Below are 12,527 nucleotides of genomic sequence, written 5' to 3' on the forward strand. Positions count from 1 at the left end.
ACATTTCATCGTTAATTAGTTGTGACATAAACAAGACAACGGACACCATCCAGTTACAATGGGAGGCTCTTCTGTAGAATGCTCTCCCATTCAACATGACACAGGAACATACGGGTTCATCTGACAATGGATAAAACAATTTAATTTAAAGGCCTGTTGTTCAGATCAAAGAGTCATGACTGCTCTAAAACCAATTACCTACTGTGCCTAGCAACTGACGCAAAAATTTTAAAGTGAGGAAGTCGCATTAAACCAACACAGTCCAGCTGTCTACAGACTGCAGAACAGTTAGTGTTTGCAGCCTGAAACGTATTTTCATGCTTCTGGAGTTTTTCCCTCTGTTGTTATGCTCATATCTATAGTGATGTGGGCCAAAACAAAGGTGACCTACACTCCACAGACCACTGAAGCTGCTGCTGCTCTGCTAACGTCCTGCTCCTGCTACACTTCCTGTGTAGACACAGTGTTAGTTCTACTTCTAACTTCTTCCTTGTTTAGTGCTTGAGCATGGAGCTAAATAGATAACTCAATAATACGATCTCTTCAAAGGTCTGAAGATGGCTGTCATAACATCTCCACCTCACTGGCCGCATCTCAAATTCAGTCGCATGTTCCAAAAGTCTGGGGTTGTTCTTGTCAATGGATATATTCTTCGTAGGTGAAGCAAACAAGCCAATCAGAATCATTACAGGTGGGACTTAAGTTGAGAAGGAGGTTTGTTGTAGAACGACACCATATAGTGGAGATATGTCTCACTTGTTGTACTGATGGGAGACAAGAAAACACTGACGATGCAATGCCACTTACTACTAACTCCTGGCTAACAAGAAGCCGATGTCAGACTGTTAATGTAGTCTGAACAAAATGACAGTTGAGTCTCAACATCAGTCTTGTTACAGCTGAGAAGAAACGGTGCACATAGAAAAGTATGCCATGATCTAGAGATGTACCATTCTGTGGCAGGGTCCCTTAAACTGATTCTCTGAGGAAACGTAATGAGCAGACAGGAAACGCAACTACAGTCCTGTCATGTTACATTATTAAACCCTCCGCCCCACCCTGGTTCAGTCTTTCAACAGTTTCCAGCTTCACCCTGCCACAACTTCTCTGAAAAATGGTTTTGTCTGATCATGTATTCTTTATTTGAACTGGCCTTTAAAAGACAGTGTAACTGCATTGGATTGCAAAAAAAAAAAAAAAAAAAGGCATAACAAAGAGAAACATAGACAAGCACACTTAGACAGAGTTCTAATGAGTACAGACATTAACATAATAAGGGAACATAGTGGGCTGAATTTAAGTCTGGTATCTGACAGGTAGGCTGTAGTTGATGGTTAGTGAAAGGTAAAAATCGGTAGTAGTAAAACATTTTGTGAAGGTTTGGTTCAGCCATCCAAATGAGTGGGGGGAGGGAGGAAACCTTTTTTTTTTTTTTTGGTAATGATATGTGTTACAGCAGTGACTTGTTGGGATAATTACGTTAGTGAAAGTGGCAGCTGCAGCAGTGGAGGCCACAGAGGTTGTTAGCACATCATCAAGGCCAGCAGTGGATGTGTAGGTAGAGACATGGCTGAGGGTGGGCGATGGCGTGGGTGAGGCGCCAGGTGAGTCCAGGCTACAGATCTGCAGCTCGTCCAGCAGACCCGCCGTGGACGACGAGTAGTGGCTGAGGGCTGACACCGTCACGGGGGAGGCTGAGGGTGACACGCAGCCACCGATGCTCGCACCGCTGACTGTGGTAAGGCTCGGCCCGCTGACTGCACCAGCTGTGCTGCCAGCTCCGCTAGGAACATAAGGGGTGGGCGATAGAGTCTTGGGCATTAGGCCTGACAGGTAGTCGAGTGATTCTGAGCTGCGGCAGCGATAGGGGGAGTGCCGTGCTGTGGGGTCGGGGGAGGGAGGCCCCTGGTGTTGGAGGGAGAGGGAGTTGATTGGAAAAGGAGGAGAGGAGGAGAGTGCTTAGTGATATCACTCATTAGCCACGTTGTCACAAAGGATGTGTGGAAGTAACATGTGAGCCTAACAGATGGTGAAATGCTGCTGTGAAACCACACTGAGGTGTCATGAGGCTGCAGCATCGTCTTCCAAAGCATGACTGATGCTGTGAATCGAAGAGGCTCTGTTAGTTCAAACTCTGTGGAAGGCAGCAAATACAACAGACAGTAACAGTGGTATAAGATAAATGAAACAGTTGGTTACCACACATACAGTATGAGTTCACACAAATGTAGAACCACAATTAGTTTGCTATGGCAGCACCAAGACTAACAAACTAAAGGGCAACACACACAAGCAGCATATGACGTGCATCAAAACACCTGCGCCTCTTGTTGGCCAAACACCTTCAAGGAACAGCGCTGTCAGAATTCCCAGTGTTTGTGTACATCAAGAAGACAAAAGAAAAAAAATGATTTGATCACTTTTGGCCCCTGAATTTGGCACGTCTCAGCTACGGTACCTTGAATACTTCTTCTGTTTTTATGGTGCATTCAGTGTGTGCTATGGCCATTAAAAATGATGTGACGCAGCCAGTGTGTTACCCTTTAATCACTCTTGATGTCACCCAGACACAAACCCAGGGATGTTGTATTGTAATGACCTTAATATGTACACAATCATCGCTCTCGTTTGTTCTATAGTTGTATAGTAGCAGTGTGCAGTCAAGTTATGTACCAACAGCTCTGCAGGAGAAGGTCTTGGTGGAACTGCAGGAGGAGTCTTCGTCATCTCCATCTGGGATGGAATGGGACTTGGGGTTTCATTTGGGGCTTGATTTGGGACCTTCAGTTCCACTGTGTTCTTTGAAGGCTCTGCACGTTTCAGGCTCTCGGTGCCCAGGTGGACAGAAAGCGAGGCTGTCTGTGTCGGGGGTGGGGACAGGGTGGGAGCCCTTTGTGGCTGGTGGGTGGTGGGGGAACCTGTTGCCTTAGGTTGGGGGTTAAGGTAAGACTCGAGGTGAACGGGAGGGTCAGGGATGGTGACAGGGGTTAGTTTGAGGGAAGACACCTTACGCTCCTGAGCCTGTGTGTTAGTGGTGGCAGATGCACTACAGCTGTTGCTCATATCATCTGTGATCATGGACTGTTGTGCCTGCTGCACTGGGTTAACACTGCTCTCTGAATACGAGTAAGAAGATGTGCTACTAACAGTGTAGGACTCCTTTAAAATGGCTTTCTCATTCTGAGTGAAAGTTAGCATTCCTGGGCTAAAATCGTTAGCCAGGGCAATGAGGGAGCTGTAGTCTGGTGGATTAGTGCCAGTGGGCGAGAAGTGGAAACTCTCTCTCCTGGGGGGTGGCAGCGGCACGTGATTGAAATCCTTATAGGCCAATCAGAATGCAACAGCCAAGGGAGGTTCAAGCAACAACAACAAAAAATCATCAGCGTAAAGCTCGATTCACATGATCTGGAAGTTGTTCCAAATACATACTTAGAAAAATAGTATGGTCCTGTGCAAATTATCCATAATTACGATGGTTTGTGGTGTCATTAAGAATATAATTTTCCACAGAGACTTTTACGAGCCAAACATGGTTTTTTTTTTTTTAAACTCTGGCAGTAAAAAAGACAAACTGTCAACATCTGCTGGTGTGGTGTGTGAGACATTTTACCTGTGTTGGTGACTTTTTGTCCTGTAGGTTGGGCCTGACGCTGCGGAAGCCTTTGGCAGCGAGAGATGAGCTGCTGGCGTCTCCATTCTTAAGGCCATCTGTTACACTGCGTGACCGCCAAGAATCTAAAGATAAAGTTAACATTATTAATGTGATACACTGCAGTGTGTTTTGATTAAGTTTTCTGGTCTCCTGCAGGGTGTTTTATAGCTTCTTTTGTCATGTGCACTGTCAAGATTCTCCACCTGAACTCACATAAACTTACCCAAGTCTGACGAGTGAGATTCACTCCCTGAAAAGAAAGAAAATACAGTAGTAATAAGTGTAATGACTGAACGTCTGATCATAGAAATCACTGCAACAAATGTCAGTACCATCGTGCAGGATTACATCTAAAGTAGTTATCGTCTCACAAAATGCTTGTGAGAGTGTTCAGTGCGACAAAGAGAGACTTGGTGATGGGGTTAAGGGAGTAGAAACAGGTCTGTAAAGACAGCGTGAAGAGGAAGGAGTACAGGACAGAAAAAATCTTTCTTAAAGATACAACCACCGGCTGTACTCACATTTTAACATTCATAAGCACTCCAAAGTCTGTGGTCTTAATTAGCAACCACTTTGTTGGAAGCCTACAACCTCTTGTAATCACAGAGCATTTTACTACTAATAATACCACTTTGGAGTCTTCTGGAGTTTACAGAGAACATTTCCTCCAGATAAAGTAGTTTCCCTGTCAACTTTTGAAGATGGGAAAGTGGAAACTACACAAAGTCACATGGCAAACTAACAATTAGTTAGGATTTAAGGATCAGCATGATGTTGCTCATAGATTACAGATTTCTAAAGTCAGAACTCCCACAGCATTACCACCATAAATGATTGATGTATCAATAGATCATTTGTATGAGTTATTCATCAACTGCAAATTGAACTGAGCACCAAGAATTAGGCAGAATGGTGCCATTTTGGTCAACATAACAAGTCCATCCAAAAACATTTCCACATTCTCCAAGCGCTCAGGGTCAAGGGAGATGTGCCATATCTAACCAACTCATGCTGACAGAGGAGAAAGAGAAATCCGGAAAAAAAAGAGGCAGGAAAAACACTGATGAAAAAACTTAATACAACAGGAAAAGTAGAATAAACTACCCATAAAGAGGGGGAAATGGCATGGAGTAGTGTGAGAGTATGACATATGAGAGCTGTCAAAAGGAAGGAAGATTAACATCAACAACAGCTTGGTACAGCATGACTTATGACTGAGATAGCAAAAACAAGCCCAGGACAGAAGAGACTGAAGGAAAGGAAATAAAATAATTAAACAATGAACTCATTAGAAAAAAAGCATCCAGCAGTCCAAACATTGCTTAAGCAGACCGAGGCAGCCACAACCCATTTGAAAGGATTTCAAATATGTTAAAGCCATATCAGGTTGATGGAGCTCAAACAGCATTCTGGAAAACAACAAGCTACTTTTCAAACACTTACCTCACGCTTTGACAGCCAACACCTGAAGTGGCCTCTATTCTAGCTGCTTACTGTGTATAACTCTTCTTATTCAAACGTGTTAATCTGGAATGTGTTTGTGAGTGTTAGTACCTGTGCCTAGATTTGGTGAGCTCTGGACCCTCTTCATGGGAGAGAGTATGAGTGACAAGGCCACGCTTTTGCGAGCGAATCCTCCGCTATCTGAGAAATCACAGCCGGGCAGGTGATCATCGAGGTAGAAGCAGCAGCACACATGCACATGCATATACACAAATACACACACAGACACGAATGCGTCCAGCCAAAAATGCAAACAAGTGGAAGCAAGGCACATGCATTTAAAGAGCCTGATTTTTTGTTTACTGCACAAGCTCAGGATATGAGATTAAACTGGTGCACTGTGCAATCACAAGATTTAGCTGTAAAGTAGAAGTTTGAAGATGCTCTACTGTATGAGCCGGACCAGTTCTGTCAGACACAGTGTCCTTATGATGGAAACACAAATATCATGACTGACGTGAGATGGGAAATTAACATGGGGGACATTTGTTAATAGTAGTGAAATCAAGTGTGAATATCAGCAACATTATACATTTCCTGGTCCACTTCTGACACACTTCTGAAACACCTCCATTAATTAAACCGCAGAGAAATCTAGAAGTTTTTATCAAGTGGGGGCTCGTCCAGGATCAAAGAAATCTACTAGGAGTTAATTAGCTTTACCATAATTTATTCTTTTTAGCAACTTGCTCAAGCTTGTTTTTTGTTGTTTTGTTTCTCCATCAAATCAATTTTCTGTTCTGAATGTTATAAGGTTTCCTCAACACACCCATTTTTGTATTGTCTTCCATATTGTAAATAAAGGCAAACATCCAAGATGAGTCAAGCTACCACTGGCAGCCACACGGTGTGTCGGTGTGTGAAGAGGACTCAAAGACGGATTACTCATTGCTGATTCTCGGGCTGGAATACACACTTGGGATGACTGCCAACTTTAGGACAGAGCTTTGGGAATGTATTAAAGGAGGAAGACGTCACTGTGGTTAAAAGCAACAGGCTTACTATACTTAGTGATGCTTTCAGTCACAATAACCCAGGCCCAAAATGGACCAACACCAAAGTGGTGAAACAGGGTCAGGGTTAGAATTATAGACTCATGCCTGTGGCAGAGGAAAACTAGCACACATAGTGCCGTTTGAAACCACAAGGCGGTCAGAAATATGGAAACAATGATATATATTTTTATTGTAGAGTATCAAATGTAAACTTTTTTTACGTTCAGTTAACTTGCACTAAGAAACACAAGATAAATAACAAGAAACAAAACAAGAAAATACAATTCTTACACTTTGCTTAACAAAAAGAATAGACATGGACTGGATGGAAAATCTCACACAGCATATGATTCATTTGTGTGTGTGTGTGTGTGTGTGTGTGTGTGTGTGTGTGTGTGTATACTTGTATACCTGTATTCATATTGAAGAGCACTTCTTACTGTTCTACTGCAGGGGGATACACTTTCCTGAGAAACAAAAACAAAATATATCAGAGAACAGAATTAAGTCAGCTGATTGCACCTCTAAAACAGGGAAGAAGCGATTGTCTTTTACAGTGATTAACATTTACAAAATAATCTTCCTGAGACTGCAAACTATGTTTACTGACTACGGTTTTACGGAGTGTTCTTGACCTCATGCATTAATCTCCTTATCCGATCATGTGTTCACAAAGTGGTGAACCTTGCTCCATCCTTGTTTGTGAAAGACTGAGTCTTTCCAGGATGCCCCTTTCATACCCAATCATGATCCTCTCACCTGTTACCAATCAACCTGTTTACCTGTGGAATGTTCCAAACAGGTGTTTTTGGAGCATTCCACATCTTTCTCAGTCTTTAGTTGCTCTTGAACCAACTTGTTTGTAACGTGTTGCTGTAAGAACAAGCATACTGTAATGCATACTGTCTTTGTACCGTTTTCAAATGAGTACATATCAAATGAATCAACAAAGCATCACATTCTGTTTTTTTATATATATCATTACATAGTGTCCCAAGCTTTTTGGAATCAGGGTTGTATCAAATCTCAAGCAAAAGCAATTATTTTGGAAATCTGCCATTTCCTGCTGCCTACTAGGTCATTAGCTTCACTCTGATTGAAATCACACTGCCTACGAACCCAAAATCTCTGCGCAGAGAAATTCTGTAGAGATTAATGATGTTTAGGAGCTGGAATGTAGTGTGCTGACATACTGCAATAGACTCCATGTCAGCTCAATTTTAAACTCCTTTCACACATCTCATTTCTCCAATCTTGAGGTGTAGACCTTATGGACATGAAATGAGACCTGGGGATGGAATGGTTCATAAACTGCACTTTTGAATTTCCAGGCAAAAGAAGGAATCATTAGACTGGAACTGCCATCCACATCTGACCATTAGGCTATGGTGGCATAGACCTTTATCTGATAAGCAGTATAAGATATGCTCAGCCTCTAAGTCCAAGTGTGCCAGGATAGGCCCCCTGCAACCCTGAACAGCGTAAGAGGTTTAGAAGACAGATACATGGATAATGTGGTATGGATATGAATGACCCACAGATCCGGATAGAGGCGCATTAGAACGCCTAAGAAAGATTACCAGAGTATTTCTGAGTAACTGCTTTAACACTGACACAAAGGACACTGGATGGACATCTGACATGTACAATATAAGTCTATAACAACTGCGAACAAACATGTACTCTATAATTTAGTGCAGCTAAAAAAGATATAAGCTGCAAAACGAGATCATACTATCTTTTCATAGGAGCTGAGGAGGTGCTAAATAGCCGGACAGCAAGCTCACTTCTCATTCACTGGGTTAGGGTTACTATGCTGCACAACACAGAAAAGTAAAAGTTGGAATAAAATCAACACATAGCTGCCTGTCACGTTCAAAAAGGCATTTAAGCCAAAGCCTAGAGCCATGGAATCCAAATGTGGGAACATAACTTCTTCCAGCTGAGTGAGAGATTTAATGACTTCAGCAAATTCAGCATATGGATGAAACATAAATAACGTCAATGGCACTGATAAATGACACAGAAAGGCATGTTTACTTAACTCTACCCATATGTGATGCCTGTCTCTTGCTATATGGAGACCTTTTCTTGGAACTGCAGTGGGGTGCATGATTGATATGAATAAGTCACACATCAAAAGCTAAAGGCACAACATGGACTGCTGCATCTCTGCGTGAATACATGCACGTGTGTCATCATGGGACTTAGTGTGTATGACAGATACTATAAGTGACAGCCTACAGTGGCCGCAGCGGTGATCATATATGTCTGGTATGTAAATAACTATGACATACACAAGGCTAACCTTGCCATACATACATGTAGGTACTGTTGTGAAGTTTTGGCAATGCGATGTACAGTACCTGCTATTTGAATGTTACTGTAGACAACTCCAACACTCTTACCTCTGAAACATTATGAGCGAGATGATTCAAGTAGCTTAATAACCAGAAAGGTAACTGAACACATACAGTCAAGTGAAAGAGGAGGCAAAGACAAAGAGACAAATACAACTGGTCAGTATATACTTTCTCATCATATACAGTGAAAATCTTAATCCTCATTTGAGCATTTGTGTTGAATATTGTGGGTGAAATGGTCACATGACTTTCCTGGAATATTAAACCTATTGTACAATGTACATTTTTAAGCTCTGTTTTAAGTAAACCTAGAAGTAAAAGTAGAATTTACACACCCAAATCAATCCAAACACTCTTTTTAATTCTATTCTTTCAGTTTCTATGGTGAGCACAGGGGGGTGAAATGCACAGCTGTTTCGGCTATGCCTTCTTCAGTGCACCAAGTAATTAAATCTGTACTAATTATGTCATACTACAGTACATAAAAAGTCTATGTAAACAAACATTGTGTTTGCATACGAGAAAGTAGGGAAGCCCCTAGTCATAAAGGCTGTGTGATAATGAAAGCACACATGGTAAGCACTGCACTTTGTGCTATGGTTAACAGTTTTAGCATTCGTTTCAGCTCTAGATACAAACAAACTGGCAATGCAAAGGGCAACGCATCATTAGACATTTCCTTCAACACTACGGTGATGCTGGGCCTCTTTGACCATTGACCATGAAAGTCCTGATAACTGTGGCTACCATTTACTGGGGCTTATTTTGGAAAAGCTATGCAACCATATCCTGACATGAATGTGTCAACTGCCTTAGCAGTTGGCTCCAGTGCTGAGTGGCGCTAGATGGATAGCACAACATTAACATGTATGTGACCATGCTAAAAATTCTACAGGCTTGATTCACATGAGAAGATGGTAAACATTAAGACACGGGAGCAGTCATTTTTGAGACATGATGAGTCATAATTATCATTCTAATTATGACAAAATATTCTTGTATACCTAAACTGTTTAGCTGTAACAAAAAAGGCTTTCATCATAAGAAGAAAGTGTGAAAAATATTTGTGTTCGACTGAGGCAGCCTTCTACAGAATGAACAAATAGAGTCAGCTACAGGACAAGGTTTCTGATTAATATCAGAACTAGACCTTCACTGGCTGCTGCAAGATTACTGCATATATAATATATCAATGTATATGTCAGATGATAAGCCACAAGAATTTGCAGTACAAAAAAATGTAAAAAAATAAAAACACCATCACCATTACATAGACTGTCCACCAGAGACAACTGTCTTAGTTTGTCAGCTGCAAAAGGTTTACTCGGTATCTTGTCACTACGTCACTATACTACACAAAAACAAAAAAAAAACAAAAAATGTCCATAACAAAAAAAAGACATCCATGTCAAGATTGTTGTTTTTTCTGTAGAAATCTGCAGACATGTCTGGTTGTTTTGTCACCTTATTTCTTGTTTTAAACCTTGAGAGACGATGCCTTAGGAACACTGGTTCATGCAGTGGCTGACACTAACATAACTAAATACCTATGTCTATGGTCCCATTAGTTATGCACGGGAAGAAGTTTGGAATGCTCTGATAGTTTGCAAAATTTTGTTTGATCAACAACACTGTCTAAATGGAAAAAACTATGTACTGTGTCACCTGAGTTAAGATACAAATTTACATTTGATTTGTATCTGTCCAATCAAAAGCAATAGTTACTGAATATGCAACTTGATGATAAAACAAAATCTGTTCCAGCATAGGGAGTCAATAAGAGTAATGAAGTGATCATTTCATTAAGCGGCTGTGTGAATTGTAGCTAGAATTGTATTTGCTATCAACTGTGTTGTAGGCTTTTGTTTTCCAAAGCAGCAATATGAGCGAGTGTGTTTGTTGCAGAAAATGTTTCAGAGAACACAAAAAGGTGCCTTTGGGACCATTTCTCTCAGGCAAACACAAAATGCTGAATTCAATCTGTACAGTCTTCCAATAATCTTTACAAGAGCTTTTCAGCAACAACTGTAACTTGCACGTGGGACGACATGAACCCATGCATCGTGGGATACTTTCAGTCCCTTAAGACCTAATCCTCACCCTCACCCTCATACGGTATGCCCTCATAAATCTATCTCTGAGATACACACATACATGCACACACACACACACGCACACACACTGGGGTAAATCATGGGTCTGGCGTCGCAGGCAGTCGGCGTCCAAATGATGGTCAGATTATAAACAGGATCATGTTTCTTGGGGACAGATCAGCGGCGACACAGCAGCTGTGGCCATGGTGTAATGTTATGGCTGGACACTGCAAGAAAACCCGCCAGACTCTACACCTCCGATCTATCTGTCCAGATAGACTTTTTTAAGCTTTTAAATCCATATGTGCGGCCCTCTCTAAAGCCAGTGATAGACCATTAGCACATCATGCATTTCAGCACAGATATCACAGTAAACGCTGAAGAGGCAGCAAATGTTTCCATAAATATTCAGTGAGTGCTTCTCCAAAGTTTTAATGCTACAAAGGAAGGAGAGGGAATAAATGTTGACAGATCAAACACTGGTTATCCTATCATTTCTAATACTGAATGAATTTAATTGCCAATTTCCAGAACTCTTCTCTACACTGAATTTTACTATATATTTACAAAATTAATCTAAAAGTGCTAAATAAATGGATAATAAACAAGATACCAAGGCCATTTCCAAAGAGCTTTTCAATTCTTGTCCTAGATTTGTTGGCCAAAGCATTTGGTATGTTAAGTTTGTTTCGAGTCATTTTATTTTCTTACTTCGCCGTGGTTTATCCACCGACTGTAATTTAGACATTGGTGGGCCACTCTGGAGACTAGTGTGTATATAATTACTGAGTGTAATAGCTGTGGGACCGCAAATACACAACTCAGGGCTATAAGCCGCAGAAAGCCATGATGTCCAACACCACAAGCCCATCAAGCCTCATTAGTCTGTTGAGTGATCCACTGGGACAGTCCCCGGTTCATAACAGTGGACTAATAGAGAGAAAGAGTGCCTCAGTATAAATACTTTGGTGTTTGGCTGGACAATAACCTTAACTCCAAGCATATTAACACCCTGATTTTAAAACTGAGAGCAATACTTGGCTTTCTGTAGAGAGATAAGAATTACTATTCACCATAGAAAAATAATTGTCGCATCAACATTTTTTATCTGTTTTGGATTATGGGGATGTTACATATCAACGCAGGGAAACCAGAGAGCTGCTGGTGGACTTGTGCAGGTGCAAACACTCACGTTGAGGGAACACTAACATCCCTTTTAACTCTGAACTCAGATAATCTTGGTGCTTGCTCACAGAATACATGGTGCTCCACATGCCATTAATCAGTACTGAATAATGAAAAAAGTTATTCTCTCATGGTGCACTTTATGCATGAACTGATCTGCAAAGGGGATAAACTCTGCTGTGAAAACAGATGTTCAAAGGCCTTATTTCAGATCGTCTTTTGATGGATTGTAAATGTCTTTAACTACACTGTGATTTTATCTTTTTATTACTTTTGCTTTAATATATTTTATTCTACGTTATACATCTGAACAGTATTGTAAGTGAAGATACCTCCTCGATTGTCCTTTGAGGCAAAATAAAAGTTGATGAAAGAGGTTTTGAGCTTTTAATCTCTTTGAAAAGTAACACACTCTTATAGTTATGATAGGAAGCTCATCCTTGTTATTAGATCACGACCATTGATTTGAGCTCATCACCAGAAACTGTTGACATCAAAGCATGTCCATTTTCCTTGCTTTGATGACGTGCTAATTTTCCCACATGGAAGAGTTTTAATATTGTTGACCTTGACAAAACTCTTCACACAAATTCAATTCTAAAGACAAAACAACTCACGTCGCGGTGAGTATATGGGAATTTCCATGAGTAATCTCTCTGTTTGTGCTATTTAAATGATCTCATAAAATTAGTGTGTAAACAGCACTTAGATGACAAAGCAGAACTTAATCAATGTA

General features: G+C 41.0%; 1 protein-coding gene across 15 annotated transcripts in view; it reads right to left on the bottom strand.

Annotated features, from left to right (window-relative positions):
* Positions 1-12,527, bottom strand: part of sorbs2a (sorbin and SH3 domain containing 2a) — a 51,412-nt gene that overhangs the window by 24,609 nt on the left and 14,276 nt on the right. For 12 of the 15 annotated variants that reach the window (XM_076727868.1, XM_076727873.1, XM_076727879.1 and 9 more), the window contains exons 3-7: positions 6,562-6,617; positions 5,207-5,296; positions 3,876-3,902; positions 3,611-3,735; positions 1,480-1,905 (exon numbers count right to left, since the gene is read on the bottom strand). In XM_076727868.1, the coding sequence (XP_076583983.1) occupies positions 1,480-1,905; positions 3,611-3,735; positions 3,876-3,902; positions 5,207-5,296; positions 6,562-6,571 (678 nt within the window). In that variant the 5' untranslated portion in view covers positions 6,572-6,617. The other 3 variants (XM_076727871.1, XM_076727875.1, XM_076727874.1) reach the window with 3 other exon arrangements.

The sequence above is a fragment of the Chaetodon auriga genome, chromosome 4 (assembly GCF_051107435.1).
Source record: "Chaetodon auriga isolate fChaAug3 chromosome 4, fChaAug3.hap1, whole genome shotgun sequence".
In the NCBI taxonomy this organism is placed as follows: domain Eukaryota; kingdom Metazoa; phylum Chordata; class Actinopteri; order Chaetodontiformes; family Chaetodontidae; genus Chaetodon; species Chaetodon auriga.